The following is a 21,769-nucleotide window of genomic DNA, read 5'->3' on the forward strand; positions in this document are numbered from 1 at the left end:
AGGGGGCTCACACTACCTGCCCCCCTGCCTGGACCCATCTTAAAAATTAATCCCAATTGTAAAAGCTGCAGTGCAGCCTGTATTTCAGGCTGAATAATAAGGAGAGGCCCTTATAAATAAGGAATCACTTACTATTCAGAGGGAGGGGAAATTATAAAGGTTATTTCAATTAAAAACAAGCCACACAAACAAATAAACCTCAGTGTCTTTCTCCCCCAGCCCCACGCTGGCTGCCTGCTCTGCACATGTTATCTGCAAACCACAGGGAAAACCGTGCCCTGCTCTGTCCCTGCTGTTTCACAACCTGCTCGCTCTGAACCTTACACCACGCCAGGAATTAAACAAACATTTCCTCCTTCTTCGGGATTTCCCCCTGCCCCATCTAGAGCTGGGCTCCAAAGTCCAGCCGAGCAGCAGGCACGGGATTGAGGTGGAATGGTCAGCTCTGAGAGGTCAGCTCCCTCCCCACCAGCCCCAGCAGCATCCAAGGGACAGAGATGTCCTTGCACTGGGAAAAGCAGGAGGAAAGCTGGGCAGGTGTCCATTGGAGCCTCCCAGTCCAGAAAACAGGAGAGGGTCTCTGTGAAACCCCGAGCATCCATCCCACTGCACCACTAAGGGAGAATGGATGCACCAAAGTCACCAAATCTCCCCATTTCTGCATGGTCAGTGAAGGGAAGTTGTTTGTAGCCATGCTCAGAAAGGAAAAGGTCTGTGGATGTCTGTCCTCTTCCCCAGTAAGTTTAAAAGTGGAATAAGACCAGAGGGCTGGGAAGGGTAAGGGAGCTCCTGCCAGGCTGCAGAACCAGGGGACAGCACAAAGCCTTCACCCTCAGATGGCCTGGGCCCACCACTGCAGAAAAGAGGAGCCCCCCACACTCCCAAAATACACCACAGCCAAGGTGGGAGAGGAGGGCACTAATAAAATATTATCCAGAGATAACGAACACACTGCAGAAGTCAATTAAAATCTTAGCCCTGGAGACACAAACCCTCAGGAAATCAGACTTCTTGTGCCCGTTTTCATGTATATTACTGGGATTACAAGTAACTGCAGCAGAAAAATTCCATGAGAAGTCTTCTCTTAATTTGTCCATGTTACCGAACGGGTTTATGTTACAAATTTGGAGTTTATCTTCTTTGGAAAACTCTGGTCATAGCAGGGAACCAGCAAAATGAGAGCATGATTTAAACCGAGGGGCTAAACACTGGGGAACAAAGTCAGGTTGGTTGAATTTTTCTGTGGTTGCTGCTATTTAATGGCAATGCCTCATTAAAATGTGGGATAAAGGAAGCTTTTGTTAATGACCTCCTCTTTCCCTCCCTCACGTACCTTCCCCTCAGGGTTTTGAGATCACATACAAAACACATCCCCAAGCTCCTCAGGGGATTTCTTTTTTTTTTTTCCCAGCAAAGCTAAGGCTGACAAGACTTGACATTCTTGAAATGTTTAAACTGGGGAAGAGAGAGAAACAACATTTTTTCAAACCCACTTTATGCATCAGAGACAAGCAAAAATTGGCCCAGGGCCAAAAGAAACCCCAAAAAAATTTCAAAAACTATTTGCGAGATCATCTCAAATACTCCCAATGCTCCTGACAGGAAAGTCCCCGGCTGCACAGGGGACCCAAGCCCCCACACTGAATACTGCACATTCCTGGAGGGAGCAATTCCCCACCCAGAGCTGCCAGTCTGTCCCCAAGCACTCCTTGGGGACAGTGCCACCACTGGCATTGTCCATGGCAGCGCTCAGGCTCTGTGGGGAAGCCTCTATGGGAGGCTTCCAAGGAGATGGGGAGCCCTAAAAAACCCCAAAACCCACATCCCTGGGACTTGGTAATGAGCTTGGGATTTGGAAACCAGGCTAATGAAGAGGCAAGAGCCAAGATATCCAATTTCTGCCAAATACCAGGAAAAGCACACTGCTATCAGTAGCCATTATATTAATTAATTCATACACCAGCCTATTTTGTAGCTTTTTCCAAGCTGGGATTTCACTTTCCTGATGCTGTGGGACAGAACCGGGCAAGGGAAAGGGTGCAGATGGAGCACTACAGCTTGCAATAAAACCACTGAGGGTGATGCAAACCAGATGTGGATGGTAACCCCATGTGTTGCAGAGGTGTTACAGCCCCATACGTCAGACACAGCACGTCAAACACTCCAGAGCAAGCACCCACAGCGCCAAAACACACTCAGGAGAATTCCAAGGGGTACACAATGGGTTAACAGGAACCCACCGAGCTCCGCTGGCCAATTATCCTTCCTCTGGCCAATTATCCTTCCCAGGTTTACTAGCACAGAAATTTGGGCATCAAAGGGGACCACAGTGTTCCACTTGTGCAGTAAACTCCTTTCACCAACATCACTTCACACTTTCTAGAGTGCAAAGTTCGTGCTGATATTGTTGGCTTTCTTGCTCCCTGCTTTTTGGCACCGTCCCTCCTTCTTGGCTGTTCATTAATATGCAATCAGTACATTAAAGGCTTCGTTCCACAGGCCCAGCCAGGCTGCAATAGCCTTTCCCAGCAAGTGCTGTCTTGTGCAGGACAGACATGAAAATGCATTTAGGTGCTCCCAAACAGTCAAATTATAACCCCAAGCCCTATATTCCCACCAATTGTTGTTTTACAGAACAGGGAATTATCACCATCAGTGCCAAGACTGTCCAGAGAGAGCCTGGAAATGACACTGAATTTACACTCATCATGCTGTAGTCCTCTCTGCACTGGTTACACTACTGATGTTTTGCACCATTTACAGACTGACTGATCGCAGCTTCATGGCAAAGGCTGCCTGAACTCACTGGCAGTGAGAAAGTTTCCACTATTTGCATTTGAATGATGAATCGCCGGGATGCTGTGAACAGTCTTCCAAAAAATACCACCTGTTTTTTCAGCTATCCTCTAATCTTCCAGATTTGAGCAGGAAACAGGACAGCCATACCTCATTTACCATCACCGTGGCTGCATGGAAAACCATGTCACCACGGATGAAAATAACTGCTGCTCTCTTGGGAGCATTTTCTGAAGGGCTCTGCTCCCCACACGCCTCACTCCTACCAGCCCCATCACCGAGCAACACTCATTTCAACCAGGAAACCAACTCAGCTCAAGTTCCCCCGGAGTTCTCTACAAAAACAACTCATCAGCTGCTGGCTAACAAGCTCCTCAATTAAACACCTTGTATTTCCTTCACAGCCTCCTCTTCTCCTGCCCCTGGGCTTGACTGTTTCAGCCTCTGGTCCAGCCCATCCCCTCCTGCCCACCCACCATCCCCTCTTGCCCTGCTGTCCAAACAGGCACAGAAAACTTACCCCAGCCTCCCATAATATATTATTAAATCCTGTCTTATTTTTCTTCCCTAGGAGACTAAACATAGGCTCTTAGCTCAATATAAAACTAAGTACACGCTCAAAACAGATCAAACACAGTTTAATTGCAAGGAGTACCAGAAAAAGCACTCTGGCCATTTTAAGCCACACTAATAAGTTTTTTGTCCCAGTTTTTCAAGAGTTGCTTATTATGGAGATGAGCCCAACTGGAAAATGAAAATCAAGAAGCCCTGAACTCTGCAGGAAGGATTATCTGAGTTTGGGGCCATATCTGCACTGAATGCAGCACAGCCAAATAACATTTTTCCATTGCTTTTTATCACTATTGCTTTGTGTTCTCCCCCATGAGCACAAGGTCCCATCAAAATTTCTCCAGACAGCCCCCAGTCCCATAAATTATTAGAAATCTGGACTTACATCAGTGGGATTACAGGAGAACAGACAAATGTGCACATGCTGGATGGAAAGGGGACAACACAGCACTTTCAAACTGGAGAGTATTTTTCATTTATAAATAGTTTACATTTTTTGGATCCAGGGGCGGACAACCCTCTCAGTCTGTACTGAAACCAAAGAAATATCATGTGTGAGCACTAACCACAGTGTAGCAAAGATAATAAACAACAGACAGGCAGCCATATGCAATGAGACTGGTGGTTTTGGTAGGGGAGGCAAATTAAAAGGAGAAGAAACACCAAATCCAGCAACCCAATCACAGTGAGAGTACCTATTAAATTCCAGAGGGACCCTACTGTCCAAATCTGGCTGCAGGAAAAACCTCCAGCAGGGACCCAGCTCCCTGCACCCCACTGCACTAATGCTTTTAGGTCTCAGACCATCATCCTGGCACAAGGCAAAGTCAAACCCAGGTACCTGCAGCAAGGAGGGACAAAATGATGCCCAGGTGGGCACACTATAACATAGCATGGAGTGGCACACGAGTCCTGGGGCAATACTCTGGGTTAATGTGCACCAGCACAGTTCAAATTCTGATCCAAGACAGACCTGGTCCGCTCCTCTAAACTCATACAGGAAATTTATACAACAAACAGAGACCTGATCACACTGTGCACCTTGCAAGCGGGTGCCATGTTTGCAAATGTAATCTTCTGGGGCATGAAAACAACAGCTTGTGCTCAGCACCAGGCAGGCAAGGGCTGCTATGGGCAAAGGTTTGCTGGGCTCTTTTGGAATTCCAGCCTCCTGGGCTTCACCATGAGAACTGAGTGAGCTGGGCTGCAAACCTCCCACACCAGCCTCTGCTGTCTCAGCAAACAAGGCTGAAATGAGTGCAGACATCTGTATTATCCATGCTTTTACAAATGTTTTCGATATTACGTTGAACAATATCCTTATATCCCACAGAAGAGACGAGTCTTAAAAGGAAGTGGGACAACTCTGCTTGCCAAGCTGAGAAACCTGGACTTGGAGCATCTCTATTGAAATCAGCCTGCCAAGACCAATTTGATGTGTTTTATTACTGCAAGGAATTCCACAAATATGCTGGCAACTTTTGAGCGTCAGTGCGGGTTCCTAGGTAGGAAAAAACCTCCTTGAAAATATGTATTTTCCAGATTTTGCAAACATTTACCAGATGTAAATTCATTGGGGCAATTCATCTGCCATGACAAGTGTGTAGACATCAAATCTAGCAGAAGAGGCTGAGCACCCACCTCTGTCGTGAGTGAAAGTCAACAGCCAGATATGCCCGGCTGAACAAAGGTTTGTTTTCAATTATATTTCAAATTCTTCTAACAATAACTGTGTGGCATCTGGCACCAACACATCTGAGCCTTTGAAGTGGTTCTTGACTTCAGCCGGAAAAAGGGGGAGGGCAAAAAAGGGAATCAATCAGCAATTTCAGTCTGAGTCAAACCCGCCTCTGAAGAGATGATGTTAATACCAAAATCCCCCAGCACCATGAATGTGCTCACAAAAACAAGAAAACTAGAACAAAACCTATAGTTGGGCCAAAATAGCCATGGGTCTGCTGTGGGGTTTCACCTTTAGGAACAAGGTTATGTGATACACAAATCAGTGGTGCCTCAGGATCTTCCTGCCTCCCAATCCCCTTCCTGGTCACTCATGGTCATGCCTCTATAAAGAGCTCATGGCAAGGGACATCCAGTGCATAAACCCAGTGTTTGGAGCATCCAAAACAGACCATGACAGCAGCACAGGTGCTGCAGAGCACAAACTGTGGGATGCTGGTGGTAACACACCCAAATCACCTCCAGGAGAACATTTAGAGATGAGCATTCAGAGAAGAACATTCCCAGGAGCCTTAAGCAGGTTTGCAGTGCCTGCAGGTACAGGAGCTGCCACACACACCCTTACTTCCCTTTCTTTCAAGTCCACTCTGAAGCATCCAAACTGCTTTTCAGATTTAAATGGCACTAAGATCACTGGGGAAGTCGGTGCAAGAACAGGGAAAAGCTCAGTTTTAAAATCTGTATATTTTTAATCTGGTTTATTCAAATAAGCACAGCTGTGGTTTAAGAACAACAAGGTGGCAGAGTGCACCAGCTCTCAAGACTGGGAATGGTGGTTTTGGTCAGAATGATGCTAATTTAAAGAGGGATAAAAATGCCTTATTCATTTTTCCTAAGCCATGCCCAAGTACTACGAATTTGTTCTTAGGACAGGCAGTTTCTGGAAACATTTTCTGGCTCAAAACATTTGCAAAATTTCAAGAATTTGCTGCACAAATCTTGAGGCTGCTTTGCTCAGGAATGCTGATATGTGGGCAAAGGGAAACCAAAACTTTCCTTGAATGCTGCAGAAAACTTTAAACCCTGCCCAAGATGAAAAAATGCAAGAGTCAAAACTCTGAAGGAAGTGTGGGTTTTCTGTTCCATTTCAGATATCACCCTGAACCCATTCTTCCAGGAGGGGAACATGGCTGTGCCAGGACAGCAAGGCTGGTGGCCTCCATGTGCTCCCCTCAAAGCAGGGCTGGAGTTAGGAATGAACAAATAAAACAGGCTTCCAGATCAAGTTCTCTTGGCCTTTACAGAGATGACCAGGCTATGAAAAAGCTCTGGGCAGAGTCTCTTCTCCCAGACAGAATCCAGCCACATCCCAATGCCCCCCATCCACACAGGACAAGCCACACTTGGACTTCTGCTTGCAGGGCTCCTGGACAGTACTTGTCCTCTGGAAATAACTATTGCACTCCACAAAACTGAGAAAACTAATTCTCTAGCTTATCCACAAAGCCTAATGTTCATAGGGTTATATTAGGTGAGATGGAAAGTCACTGTTTTAATTACAGGGCTATTTTCAAGCCGAGGAGTCTCACCAAAGCAAGGCCAGGTCCTGCCTGCATCAGCTTGGCATTTATTCCTGCCCTGCTTCCCAACAAGTCCCTATAGATCCCATAAGGTGAGGGATGATCCCAACTGAGGGAGACCAGTGCTGTGGCACTGAGCTAAACACAGAGCAAGGGTGGAACAACCACAGTGGCAGGCTGGTCAAAGAGCCACAAATTGCCCCAAAACACCATCAAATATCACACAGATCTGGTTCACCTGGGCTTGAGAGCCCTCAGTGAAGTGCCCAGTGGGGATGGTGAAGGCCTGGCAGAGTGAGTGGTGCTGGAGGGCCAGGCTTGTCCCTCCTGCCTTGTCCCCACAGACCAGACCTCAATGGGCATCCTGCAACCCCTTCCCAACAGAATGCCAAGAGAAGGATCAGCTCTGCTCTTCCACATTTGGCACAGTCAGGTGGCTGCAAAGCCACTCAAGTAGAGGAACTTTGCATTTCAAACCTAAGAAGTAGGAAAACCATCAAAAGGCTTTTCAGTTATGACAGACCATAATCCCCCCAAAATATTTCAATGTACATTTTCAATTCACTCCCACTCCCAGTCACACGGGGGCTGTTGCTGTTGTTGTCTATCACACAGCTGACTTCCCAGAGGGTTGGCAATGTCCCTGCCACCAGCTCCCATCAGCCCAGGGAGCCTGCAGGGATGGAAGGGTAGGTAGGTCGTGGCCCAAAGGGAGACCTGGGGAATGGTGCTCCCTGCCTGGAAAGAGACTGTTTATAACCAGCAGTCAGAATTACTCAGGAAACCATAGAGGAAGCAATTGGAACTTGTTGGACAGGGAAACTTCCCTATTTTGTTTCCAAACACACAGACACATAAGTCTGTGCTGAATTCCTCTTCTTTTAACCAAGCATCTCACAAACAAAGCAACATTAATTAACACAGCCCTAAGTGTTCAGCTGCCACCTCATCCTCCCCCAAAAGAGTGGATTTGTGTTTGTTGACTTGAAAAAGAATGATCTGTGACAAACCTTAATGGTGCACAGCCCATTCCCCAGCAAGCCTCATGCTGGCATTACGACTTATAGTGCTTCAAGCCCTGCCTTTCAGCTATTCTCAGCTGGAGAGAGAGGCAAACAAAGTAAACAGCAGGACACAGAGCCCGGGCAGCCTGAGCACACCATGCTTATCACACACAGAGGGATGCAGCACAGTCCCAGTGTCCCTGCCAGCTGAAAGGACAGCTCAGGCTCTTGTGAAGCAGACCACAAAGTGGTAACACTTGAGACAAGTGCTAGGAACTACGAGAGAAAAACTGTAATAAACAATCCGGGCTGTGATTTGGCATCTCCCAAGGATGCTGCCCAGCATGGCTCTGCCTTCTCCCCACAGGGGCTGTAAATCCCACACCCCTGCAGTGGCAGCAGCCTGAGGATGCAGACACCCAGGGCCATTCCTTCTCACCCACAGCTGACAGCCCCGTGCCCAGCAGGCTGTGAAGGCACTTTCTCCCTGGAAATTCTGCTTTGTCACCAAATTTTATCACCAAAACAAATCTCTAGCTGTGGCCGTGGCAGTCACAAGAGCTTGCAGCTTTGGCTGAGATGCTCCTCCACTGCACTGGTGACATCACTTTAGACACAGAGGAAACCCATGCTGGTCCCCAAAAAGCACCCAAATCCTGGCCTTTCTCCATGGCATCGATCCCCAGTTCACAGGAACAATGCCAGGGGTAAGCCAGCACCAAATCCTCTGCTCCTGGCTATGGATATCAGATAACACAGCACCATTCCAGCCAGACTCTGAACACCTCCTTCACCAAACTGGTAAGAGAGGCAAGCACAGCTCTGTCTCCCAGCTGGGGCTCTATCACCCACTTCTCCTGCAGGGATGGTTAAACATCACTGCTCTCTCCCACAGAGATTCTTTAATTTCTCATACAGGATAATCTCCCTTCCCTCAGTGGGGGTACAGCCACTCTCCTCAGCCTGCTGCCCATGGGAGAGGCAGGCATTCCACATTTGACTTCATCCCTTAAAAGTTGGCCAACAGCATCAAAAGCTCTGGGGGAAGAGTACAGCCACATGGACCACTGCACAACCTCCTTTTCAGGAAACCTGGGTAAAGCAGAACCTGCCTCAGAGAGATTATTGCACCAGGGAGGAGCAAATCCTCCAAGTGTTGTTTGGAGTAGACAGTGTAAGCCTAACACAGCCTGTTAGAGCTCTGTCCAAGGAGATTGAGTCCAAGACCAGTACATGTCCCTGCTGGTAGGGTCAGCAAGGATGAAACCAGAGCTCCTGGAAGAGCTTCAGCTCACCAAGGAGCCAGAAGCCAAGGAACTTCACTGGGGAGCTGGACTCAGCCTCAGAAGAGAGATCAACAGCAGGAAAAACTGGAAACTGCAGGAGCTGAAGGAGTCCCACTGCATCCCTGTGGGATGGAGGGACAGGCTGCCAGCTCCTTGTCCAGCAGGTAAAACAGGTGACAACTCTGGATAAAAGTGTTCAGAAATCAGGGTGAAGCCTCAGCTCTGCAGACCTCCCCCAAACCAGAGAACTTCTTGCCCATTCACACAGCAAAGGTGGAGTCTGCCTAGGCACCCATTCTAATATTATGTTCTAACCTACTGTAACAGAAAAAGTTTATTTAGCCACCCTGATGAACAGAGACATTAAAACTCCTCAATTTAATCAACCTCAACAGCTTTTGGGTGGTCACCACCACAGTAACAAAGGTTGGAAAGTGGGAGAGGAGATACACAAGAGGTTTACAACCATGTGAAACAAAGATGGAACAACTATCACAAATCCTTCCAATTCAGAAAAGTCTAAAAAAAACACATTATCCTTTATTTACTGATTTATATGCAAAATGCATGCACTACTCCAAAAGAATCCAAAGGTGCTTGCTTGAAAGCCAGGAATTCTGACTTAGATTACTACGGAGGAAAAAGAATGAACAGGGGTGTTTATAGACCAACAGACAGGAACAGCACAAAAATACACTTAGCAAAGAAAAAGCACAAACTATTATGACACCTTTCAAAATAAAACATCACATGGTTTGTTTAAATCTCCTAAAACAGGAGAAGCCTCCCCATATTGCCAAAACAAATGAAATACAAGCGTGGATGTGACTCTGCTGCAGTTCAGGAGGGGACAAAGGTTTACAGTGAGTTACGGACAAACAGAGCCTGGGATGCTCTCCTGGCTCCCAGCAAGGCCAGAGCACAGGCAGCCAGCTGCCCTGTGTCACAGCACCTGGCATTTCTGCCCAGGCCTCTGTCCCACCAGGCAGGTGGGTGAGCAGTGAAATACCTGGGCATGAGAGAAGTAGAACATCCAGGATCAGCATACACCTCCTCACCCCTTGCAAGGGACAGATGGGTCATTGCCAACACAGGCCATGGACACATCCCTGCCATACCCCTCCATTCTCCCATTCCCCTGAGGCTGCAAAGTCTCCTGAGAGAGGAAAAAAAAATCCCATGGCTCCATGCACCTTCCAGCTCCATCTCAAAGCAAGCACCTTGTGCTGGAAACAGCCAAATTCAGGCTGCCTGCCCATGGACTGCTGCAGAAGAGCTCATCCTGTCCAGACTGATAGAGGACATTTTTTAAATCTGTGCTAAAGGACTGTTTCTGGTACTTTTCCACAGCTCTGAGACCTGTGTGGATGGCAGAGCCACAGCAAAAAGGCAGCAAAGGGTGCCTGGGGCTGCTCCCCAGGCAGCAGCAGAGCTCCAGGCTCCCCCTGCACACAGCACAGGAGGAGAGGCACCAGTGTTTGGACAACTGGAACACATTTAGGGGGCAATTTTTCACAGGGCCTCCAGCCAGGCCGTTTCCTACAATCGCTGTTTTATTACTCAGGACACAATCCATAGAGCAGCAGCTCCCCTCCCCAAATCTCCCACCACCCCACCCCTACACAGACACAGACCCACATCACCACAGCCCAGTGGAGCACCTACACACACAGGACACCTCCAGCACAGCATCCATAAACACAGCTACAAACCAACATCCCCAAACCCGTCACCTCCAACTGAATATCCTCCACCAGTGCAGCCCCAGTCCCCATCTGCAGTGGGAGCAGCCCAGCACTGCCACACAGGCTGCACGTCCTGCCCTTGCTGGACAGCCAGCACTCCTTAGGAGTATTTTTTAGATGGTGGATAATATAGAAAACTTGTGTTTATACTGGCATGCAGCAGGCTGAAACACACTCTAAGTGAAGTTATAAAGCAGCCTGAACACCAGCTAGGCAAAGTGTATTTGGAATTTGCAGGTCAGTGTTTTGGAGAGAGGCTTGTGAGTAACTAGTGTTGATGGTAAATTCTCCAGAGCAGAGGAGCACTCACAGCATGAAAGACAACAGGGTTCTATCCTGGAAAAGTGCCCATCCCAAAATCACAGGCTTTGGGCAACCAGAGAAACATCTCAGTGGTGAGGATGAATCCCTGTCCCTGTGTGTGGGCAAGTGGGAAAACAGCACTGACCAGACTTGGCATTCTGAATTTCTCATTTCCTCCTTGCACCTGGTTTGTCTGCCTTCCTATAGGGAGAAAAAAAAATCTAAAAATTGGAGGAGGTGGTCTAGGAAAAGCATTTCAGTTCAAGATTTCACAGCCAAATTGCCACAGAACTCAGGAGGGTGTGTTCTCTAATCCGAAAGGATTCCTCTGAAAACAGGCATCCCTCAAAGAGGAAACTTTTGCAATATGCAACCAAGTAAAGTTGAGTGGGATTTATAAGAATTGCATTTAAGACTGAACCTCTGCTAATTTCAGAAAATAATGAGACCGCCCAAACAGGTCCAAGAAAAGACCACAAAGGAAAATTCACACAAGTTACTGCCCCATTATGAGCAGCAACATCAACACTATCCAAATTCTGCTGCCTACCCTGGAAAGAAGGGAAAAAAAAAAAAAAGGACAAATTATCTTGCACATAAAACTTTTTACCTCCAGAACACAGCTTTAGGCAGATAATGCACTTTCAAATTCAACTTCTGTACGACATTTTAAGAATCTGTAGCTCTATATCAAATTGTTCAATTGTTAAGTCTCCTACACTTTTCCTCCTGAAATCCACACAGAGCCACTGTGGGAAGCTACAAAACTGCCATGGCAGGTGCAAATACCCAACCCTTCTGTCTGCACATCCAGCATGGTTAATAAAAGCTACACAGATGGCTGCAGTTTGAAGCCTGTCCTTCAGTTCTTGCTCAAACTGAAAATGGAACCACGTGGAAGTGAACCCTGCTCCTGGAATTGGATGTGACACGTCATCAGGGCTTGAGAGGTGTCCCCAAAATAGCAGGGCCTGCTTCTAGACATCTCCAAAATTATATGGTTGTGGCCTGAGAGACAGCGTGCTGAAAGCATAATGAGGGAGTGTAACATATGACATGTGTTGTGGTCCTGCTCTGAAGCCAGGGGAGGCTGGGGCTGTAGGACTTGGGCTGCAGCACAGGACTTGGTTAACTATTAATGGATGACTCAGCTCTAGCAATAATAGGTATTTCATGTGGTGCATTAGCACAACGGCACCCTGGTCCTTGACTTAGGCTTCCATCCATGCTAGGAAACAAAAAAAAAAAAAAAAAAATCGTAGTACATCATGTAATAGCTGGATGTACCAGGAAACAGCTATTTTTTCAGGGTGTGCAGGAAGAAACCCTTTGTTTCTTCCTGCACACCCAAGAAAAGAGAGCCTCGTACTCTTCTTCTTTCTTCACAGGCCACTAAAAACCAGCAAGGGAGAGCTGTGAGGGGGTGCCCAGGTTTTTTATGAAGCCACAATCCAGACCAAGGTGCTTTATTTATTTACTATTATTCACCAAAGCTAAATTCTATGTTAAATCACTCCCCTCACCCTGCATGAGGTGCTAATTCCTGCTCAGCCCAGGTCCTGCAGAGCTGATCAACCTGAAGCCTGCATTTTCCACAGATGGCTCTCCCAACAACATTAGTCTAAATTATCTGTGCTGCATTCATCCACATGACCCCATGCAGCTCCACACTGCAAGACACGGGAGTCACACTGGGTGATTAGGTTAGCAGCCCAAAATGATTGTGTTAAAAGCTGATGAGCTGAGCTAACTCAATCCAAGGTGTCTGGCAGGGCAGCCAACGAGATCAATTAAAAGCCCTGCAGCCCTAATTGAGAGTTTCTGGGTGCGGCTAACACACCACTCAGGGCCAATACACAAATCCGGGCCAATACACAAATCCCGAGCAGAGCTGGCCACTGAGGAATGAGAGCCATCATCCCAATTTGCAGCCACTCAAACTTCCAGACAAAACCTGAGCCCCTCTTGGATGGATGAAAGCCAAAGGCAGGCAGTGCTCGGGCATGCCCAGGGTGGCACTCAGCAGCTCCCAGCCGCCCTGCAGGCCGGTGGGAGATGTGCTATATTCATGAGCACAGTCAGAAGGGCATTTCAGGGACGGTTCCTGGGGGATTTGCCTCAACATGAAACCACCCTGAGCCCTTCCAGCAGGCTCTCCTGATGCTGCAGTCTGGGACCATCCTTCCAGTGCTCTCTGACTTCCCTGCACCAGGTGAGGCTCACACACCAAATAAATCCCAGTTCCAAGAGCTTCTACCTCTGCCTAAATCCCCATCAGAGCCAGGACCCCAGCAGCAGCTTAAGTAGGGAAGTGAAATCTCACCCATGCTCGAGGAAGCGTTTAAGTACCTGAAGTGCTTTGTTGAAGTGTCTGGGGTCCCAAACGTATTAGTTTACCACTTTTAGGTTCTTGATGCCAACAAGTAAAGGGATAAGACAATCAACTTCACATTTGCTCCTTAAATTCCAAGCAGGAAATCCTGCAAAGCTCAGCCACCCCCAAACTTTATATCCAAAAGACTGCAGAGCACTTTGCACAAGCAAAGAAAAAAAAATTAAGCTGTACCTAACACATAATAGTTGATTTTTCTACAGAACACTTGATGGTGTGTTCCTTGGTTTTTTTGGTGTTGTTTTGTTGGGTTTTTTTTCCTACTGCCTACTGAGACGCTGCTTCCCCTGTCCTGGGAATTTTCCCTCTGCAGCTCCTCCTCCCCCAGCTCCCAGACCATCCATTCTCCCCTTTTCAAACTGCACCCATTGTAAATGGCACTGAATATTAACACAGCCCATTGAGCACTTGCTTCTTTTGTATGGGACCCCTGCGTTTCAAATTGCAGTCGCTGCAGAGAGGAAAAGTCTCAAAGTGATTAAATGCCGTGAAGTTTCTCAAAAGGAGAGAGGAATATGCAGAGGAGGTCCCGGAGCTTTTCACTAGAAGCCAGGGGCTTCTGCGAGAGCCAGAAGGGCTTCTAAAGTGGGGGTAATTTTTCCGTTGTTATCAGTCTCGTATTTACTTTTAATCCTAGTCCGATGAGGCAATTTCTGCCCCGGCTGTGGCTCAGTGTGGGATGGAGATGAGAAGCTCAGAGAGCAGATGCAGAGGGCTTGCTGTTAACTGCTGCCCTGCTGTAGGAACTGATAAATAAATACTGCGGCATGCTGAGGGTGGTCAGCGAATCCACCGACACATGTTCGCACAGGAAGGGTGGATTTACTCGCAAGCACATGTATTTATTTGTGCTTCAGCAGCCGGCCCGGAGAGGCACAGTTGGCGAGGAGGGCTCTGGTGCTCCCCAGCAGGGCAGGCACTGCCATCCCGCAGGGTGCAGAGCCCTCCCTGGGGACTGCCCGGAGCAGGGCCACTGCCAAGGACAGCGCTCCGGGAAACACCAGAAAACACTCCAGGAAACATTGCAAGCTCCCAGCACCTGAGCAGGAGAACCTCCTTGGAGCACCACCCAGCACGGAGCCGCTGGGCAGAGTTTGGGTTTCCAGCGTTGCCCCAGGAGGAGGGAGAGGGACCGGCCACCTGCAGCACATCCCTCTGCCAGGCCATCCCTGCAGCCCCCGGGCACCGCCGAGAGCTCCACAGCTGCGCGGGGCCGGCAGCCGGGGGGACCATTACTTAATCTCTGTTCCATTATTTCATGCAGGAGAGGTGCTGCCAGCAGCACTCCCCGCTCCCAGCAGGAGGGACCCCACACCTCCTCCTCTCCCTCCAGAGCCCCAGAGCAAGTAATGCCCTTTTCCCAAAAAATCCCATAAACCAGCATCAGCAGAGCCCCTTACCAAGCAAGCAAAGAAGCTACCCTGACATGTGACAGCAAAGCTACAGGACCTGACACGTGAAAACCCCAGTTCAGCAAGAAATTTACAGGTAATTTTGAAACAAGCATGAAATTTCATTGAATAAAATCTTCGTGTGTATGCACTTGAGCCCAGAAAGAGACTGCTCGTTCAAATACGCTTCCAGACGCTGAAACCACTGACAGGGACCCACAGGACTCTAAAAAGCATTCGGACACTTTGCCCTGATCTCTCCAGAGAGCAGCAGCACCGTGCAAAGAGCCAGCAGGCAGCTGCTGCCTCGGGGCAACTTATCCATAGAGCCAAAGCCTGGAGCCTTCCTGGGAATCAGAGAGCAGCTCTTAGCCCAGCTCTCCTGGGTACTTGGGGATGCTGCCTTTTCCCAGACATGCCAGGCACATGCACACTGACCCAGAGGCAGAAGGGTCCATGCACAGATGTAAATATCTCCTACTCATTTGGGTCAAAAATGCACAATACTTCTGTTTAAAATAACTTTTATTTGCTGCAGACCATGATAGCAATTAATTAACTATCCAACCATAGCCTCACTGTCCCTAAATCTTCTCACTAAAAGCTGTACCTAAAGTACTGTTGCTTCATCCCTAAATACAAAAGGAAAAAACCCTCAGTCATATATGATGCCTAAAGAAAATCTCTTATATATTCCTCAAAAATCAAGATGCATGGAGCGACAGAAGCAGAGGATGCAGGGACATCACCAACACTGCTGGAGCCCTGGCTTTTTTGGGGCACGAAGCATTCTGTACTTTAACTTAGCCCTAAACTTCATGCCCCATGTAACACTCTACCGTAAAAACAAACTTCAGACTTAAACCCCACAAGACACGAAGCACCTCCAAAGGGTGGCACTGCAAAGGAGCTCTGTGCACCCTTCCCAGGATGAGGAATCCTTCCCAGGACCAGGAACCCTCCCCAGCTGCAGCTGGGTGCTGGTGCAAGGACGGGATGTGTCACGGCAGTGTTGCAACGTGCCCTGTGCAGCAAGTCAAGAACACTTATATAACTGGTACACAGTGCTGAGCTGCCTGTTGCCTTTGAGGAAAAAAAAAAAAATAAAAACCCCAAAAAAACCCTGAAAAACATCCATGCCACTACACAAAATGTGAGCGACTGCAGCCCCTCTGCGTATCAGCTATTCCTTCTGAAAACTCGGGAGAAAAATTACAACTCCGAGCTCTGCTGCCAGCAGAGAAATAACAATAGTTTCGAAAAGCCCCAGTGCTTTTCCTCGGTACTGATAGTTCTGTTGACAAAATACGCGGCGTGATTAAGTCTGTTCCAGAAGCCTCCCCGGCTGCCGAGCCGCATTTCCAAGCCGACAAACAAAAGCTTTATCTCCAACACGCTGAAAACCGACTCCAAGCACTGCCTCAGCACTGTGGCACTCGTTAGGAATAAAGATAAACTGCTACGGAGCGATTGTTCAATAGAGCCTTAATGAAGTTAAAGCACTGCCACCAGAGTCACTGGAAACTGGATTTTATCTCGCCTCCCATTAGCGATCGAACATGCCCGAGCTTAGCACCGCGGGGAGCGAACAGAGCCAGCCTGCCCAGCCGGGAGAGGCGAGGGATGCGCAGCTCCAGCCTCTCCCCTCTCCCCAGTTTATGGATGGAGAACCCGCGCCCCCCGGGCTGCGCTCCCGCAGCAGCCACGGACCCCTGCAGACACTCAATTTGCCTTCTTTTTCTCTAAAAGGGCACATTAAAAAAAAATCCAAAAAGAAACAGAGATACTTGCACAGAGGTAACTTTTCGCTTAGCGCATGGTGCTTTCATAGAGAGCGTTAAACCAGTAAAGAAGTGAGTTGTCAACTCTCCGCACAAAAAAAAATTGAACATTTACGATCCCACTAAGCCTGAAAAACATGCTTCATCCTTGTGCTTCTAAACTGAAATAGGTAATTTTAAGTAATTTTTAATAATTAGAACAGTATTACTCTAAAAACAAAAGTACTTGCAATAGTTTCACTGTCTTCTTTTTAGACTAGCTATGGAGAGGAAAAAAGCCTTAATGTTGCATTTTCAAATACAACAGCCACCATTTAACCAACTCTTGGTTACTTTGTAATATACAAAGTTACAAACCGTATTCTACGTGTCTAAAAGATAAACAACCCACGGGTCCCTAGCACAAGATTTATACGTGCTTACTTCACCAATAAAATCTGAACTGAACACAAAACACACCAAAACCTGCTCCGTTTGAAAAAGACACTCCTGGGTATTAGCACTCCGGAAAAAAACACATTACAATAAATTTGTTCTGTCTGGGTTATTAACGCGCTCCCCTGCCCAAACACAGACACACTGTCCTATTTTAAGAGGTGCACGGGAATGCTGGAATTATTAAAAGCTTGCTCTGAAAGGTGAGGGAGAGATCCTTCAGAGCAACAGGTGAATGGGATGAGTCAGGGCTTTAATGCAGAGGCCACACGTTCCTCTCAATACGAAACACGATAATTTAATGTAAAACAAGGCATTTCTGCAGCTAAAAGTGAATACCACCAGGAGAACCCGACAAACCTCTAATAATTCTTTTCAATAAGGAGCTGGATGGTCTCCAGCAACACTTCAGTGACCGTCCTCTCTCCCGGCCGGGCTGAGGAGTATCTATTACAACCAGGGGTTTCAGAGATTCCATAATTTATGAATCTGTTCAAACAGCAGAAAGGCCCCGCAGCAGAAGCGCTGTTTCCCTTTCTGGATACTGATTTCCCGAAGTTAACTAACAGTTCAGGGCACTTATTTTCACAAGTTTGTGAGCACACAGATACTCTCGGTCCTCCTGGACTGTTAAACCACTCGAAGTGTCAATGCTGAGCACACATTTCCCCCCGAATCTCCTGAGCATTGAGTGTCTGATGTTTTATTTCGGCTTCCACGGCCACACAACGGGAGCGGACCCGGGAAATGGCAGAGACACCGTCCTGCGCTTGGACACCAACCTGAGCACTTTAAAACACCCTGCCAGGGAGAAAAAACATCCCACGGGGCTGCAGGAACCACCAGGTGCGGGGTTCTGAGCTCAGGGGCCACCCAGGACATCGATACACCGCAGCCTAATGCCCTCGCTGCACGGCGAGCGCCGCGGGAGCGCAGCCAGCCTCGACTGGAAAACACCTGGATTTCACCGAAACTCCCCAGAAGCCCTCGACTGCCTCTCTCTCCCCGAATTTCACAGCCTAAAAAGCCGGCAGCGTTAAAAGCCAGCAGAGCGGGCGCGGTCGGGGTCCGGATTGGGGCGCGCCCCGCTCCGCAGCCCCGGCGCGGACGGACGGACGGACGGACAGATGGACGGACGGACGATGCCCTAATAAGGCTTCGGAAGCCCAAGCTGGCCGTTATCCCCAGCAGATCCCATGGATAAGGCACCAAACCCGCTCTCGGGACACCCGGGGCCAGCCCGTCACCGGGGAGCAGCATCGCTCCCGCCGCCTCCATCCCATCGCTGGTGCCAGCGGGGACACCGCGGGGACACGGCACCGCGCAGCCCTGCCCCGCTTCAGCAAACAACCCGCAGCTCCGCGGGGATTTTTTGCTCAAAGTTCTGCTCTTGACAACACGCCAAACCGCGCCGCTTCGGCTGCCCGAGCCCCCCCCCCCCCGCCCCGGGTCCCCCCGGTACTCACACGTGCCGCGGCCAGCGGGGCAGGTCCCGGGGCAGGGCGGGCAGCGCCAGCCCGCCGCAGCTCAGCGTGTCCCCGCCGCAGGCGCAGCCCGCGGGGCAGCCGCGGGCGGCCGAGCAGCGCAGCAGCCCCAGCAGCAGCGGCAGCAGCAGCGCCGCCCGTGACGGCAGCGCCATTTTGTATCCGGCACCGGGGAACGGCCGCGGCGGGAGGAGGCGGCGGCGGCAGCGCTCACGCCGCGGGCGCTCAGCGCCGCCCCGCCGCCCGCAGCATCGCCTCGGCCGCCGGCCCCGCGCGGCGCTACGGCACCGGCATCCACCGGGCAACGCCGGGCGGGTCGAGCGCGCGTCCCCGCCGCGGGGTTCGCCTCCTGCTGCTGCCGCTCCGCGCCGCTCGGCTCGGGCTCGGCGGGCGCCGGCCGCTCCCGGTGCGCTCCCGCGGGGTCGCAGCCGCCGCCGCTGCCGCCCGGCCCGAGCGCCGCTCGCCGCGGACCCACGTTGGCGACACCGCAACATGTAGCCGCGCCGCCCCCCGCGCGCCCGCCCATTGGCTGCCGGGCGGCCCCCGCCGCGCCGCCATTGGCCGGGAGGGCCCCCCTCCGCGGCGCCGCGCCGTCCCATTGGTGGATGCGGCCCGTCAATCACGGGCGCAGGGGCCCGCCCCCCTTTCCCACTCCAGGTGTGAACGCGGGCGCCGCCGCCCCCCCGCGCTGCCCCTCTTAAAGGGGCCGCGCCCGTCCCCGCGCTCCCAAACCGCGAGAGCTGCGGGAACACCAGGGCCCGGGGGCGACCCTGCACCCCGGGCTGCCCTTCTGGACATCCCTGCACCCCGGGCTGTCCTTCTGGACATCCCTGCACCCCGGGCTGTCCTTGTCCGGACGCCACGGAGCGGCCGCGGGGCTGCGCTCCGCAGAGTCCCGCGCGGAGCGGGGCGGTCACTGTCCCGTGCCCCGAGCGCTCCCGGGCACGGCCGCACGGCCCGGCCGTGCCCTCAGCGGGGAAGCCCAGCACGGGGCCGGGGAGGGGCAGCCGGCCCGGAGCAGCCCCAGCCGGGCTCACGGGAGCTGCGCCCGGAGCATCCCTGCTCCCCGCGGGCTGCGCCGAGCCCGCCGACAGCACCCGGGCGGATGGCGGCGAGTTCGGATGTGGCCCAGCACATCCCAGCAGCCAGGGAAGGAAGCTCTTGGAGCGCTCAGCGCACCCGCGGAGGGCGGGAGTGTGATTTAACCCCTTCCGGCAGGAGTTACCTGGGTGGGGGTGTCCGAGGGTCCCAGGAGGAGATGAGAATCTTGACTCCATGTTTCAGAAGGCTGATTATTATACTATATTATATTATATTATATTACATTATATTATATTATATTATATTAATTTATTATATTGTAGTATACTATATTTATTATATTATACTATACTATATTTATTATATTATACTATATTATACTATATTTATTATATTATATTATACTATATTATACTATATTTATTATATTATATTATACTATATTATACTATATTTATTATATTATATTATACTATATTATGTTATATTTATTATATTATATTATACTATATTATGTTATATTATATTATATTATATTATATTACATATCATATATTATATTACATCATATAACATCATATTACATCATATCGTATTATGGTATCATATATATTATATATATTGTATTATATAATATATACTATATATTATATAATATATTGCATAATATATAATATTTAATATCTAGTATTTTATATTACATTATCTTTATAATATAATATAAAATATTTTATATATTATATTATCTATAATATATATCTATTATATATTATATACTATATAGTATATAGTATATTCTATATATTTTATATATGTTTATATTTATATATTTTAATATATTCATACTATATAAATATATAATTTTATTATATAGTATATTATATACCATATACTATACTATATTATGTACTATATAATATATTATATAGTATATCATGTAGTATATATTATATATATTATATTGCTGTACTAAAACCATATTAAAAAGAATAGAGAGAAAGGATTCATGAGAAAGCTAGAAAGGGAAGGGATGGAATGATGATAAAATCCTGTGATTGCTCACAGCCTCGATACCGGTGGCTGTCATTGGTCCTCAAGTAAAAACAATTTCACATGCTGAATAAATAATTCTCGAAATCACATTTCAAAGCAACAAAACATAGAGAAGCTGAGGGTTCCCAGCTTCTCAGAAGAAAAAATCCTAGCAAAAGGATTTTTCATAAAATATGTCTGTGACACAAAAGGGGATATTTTAGAGAGAGAAACATCACAGGGGAATCCTGCTTCTACTACCTTTAATTAACTTTGCAACCTTCTACTGCAGATTCCTCCTGCATGCAGGGACAGAGATGTATTTCCTGCCCATAACAGAATGGGGCATTGCACTGCAGGATGCTCCAGTCATGCTGCTCACAGTATACACCTCTTCCCAAAAAAACAGGCTGCACAAGGACAGTGGCATTCCAGGCAGTCAGAGCGGGATCTAAGCTGTACAAACTCATGGAAGGCATCAAAGCTGGACTGGTGTCACCTAGAGGTTCAGCTGAGCAAAATAAACAGGTATGGTGGTGAATTTGCAGCTGAGCCCAACCAAATAAACGCCATTTGGCCCACAGGTTGTGAAAGTCCCATATCAAAGCCTCCTCTCCGTGCAGGACGTGGAGTTTTGGCAGCTCCTTGAGTAGGATGAGGAGGATGAAGGCACATCTGTTCTCCATACCCATCAGTAAGAACCAGCAGTAAGAGAAGGCAGCACACTGCAGCATTATCAGCAACTGACAGAAGAGGAAGGCAGGTGACAAGCCAGCCTTTAGAGAGATGAGCAATTTGGCTTTTGAGTGCCTGGGCTTCAACATTCCTGCCTGTAGTCCCAAAATTGAGCAGAAAACTTGCAAGGTCTTTCTGGACCATCAGCATCTGTGATCACAGTGATGAAATGCTGCCTTGATGGTGTGAGGGAAGGTGTGAGAGGAGACACATTTTTGGGAATCTGTCACTCTGGGTGGGGTCATTCTCACCCCCTGCCTATTCTCCTTTTCTTTTAGATTTCCTACAAATTGGTCAATGGAGCCATGAATTGTATTTGATACAATGCACAGGGATTTTTTAGCTTAGCCAGCTGCCTGACACAGACAGCAGTCACGTCTTCTGCTGGACCCAAAAGCACTTTTCTGGAGAGGATTTCTCCTGCTCACTAGGACTGTTTTCATAGAAATAAAGATAACCTTTTGCTTCTTTTAAAGTGTTTTCAGATTTGACAATCAGGCTTTTCAATTAACTT

General features: G+C 48.7%; 1 protein-coding gene and 1 long non-coding RNA gene across 4 annotated transcripts in view; one reads left to right on the forward strand and one right to left on the reverse strand.

Annotated features, from left to right (window-relative positions):
* Positions 1-18,944, reverse strand: part of LRIG1 (leucine rich repeats and immunoglobulin like domains 1) — a 91,276-nt gene extending 72,332 nt beyond the window's left edge. Inside the window, exon 1 of the mRNA XM_064432973.1 lies at positions 18,430-18,944. Coding sequence (XP_064289043.1) covers positions 18,430-18,941 — 512 coding nt within the window. The 5' untranslated portion in view covers positions 18,942-18,944. The remainder of the gene's footprint in view (positions 1-18,429) is intronic.
* A 78-nt stretch (positions 18,945-19,022) lies between these two features.
* LOC135308158 (uncharacterized) lies at positions 19,023-21,739 on the forward strand. Of its 3 annotated transcripts, XR_010368709.1 has the most exons (3): positions 19,023-19,104; positions 21,105-21,279; positions 21,534-21,739. It is a non-coding gene; the product is annotated as an uncharacterized LOC135308158 (long non-coding RNA). The 3 variants fall into 3 exon arrangements; XR_010368706.1 differs by having other exon boundaries at positions 21,105-21,739; XR_010368708.1 differs by lacking the exon at positions 19,023-19,104 and adding an exon at positions 19,118-19,676 and having other exon boundaries at positions 21,105-21,739.
* The last annotated feature ends 30 nt before the right edge of the window (positions 21,740-21,769 follow it).

This window comes from Passer domesticus, chromosome 9 (genome assembly GCF_036417665.1).
Source record: "Passer domesticus isolate bPasDom1 chromosome 9, bPasDom1.hap1, whole genome shotgun sequence".
In the NCBI taxonomy this organism is placed as follows: Eukaryota; Metazoa; Chordata; class Aves; order Passeriformes; family Passeridae; genus Passer; species Passer domesticus.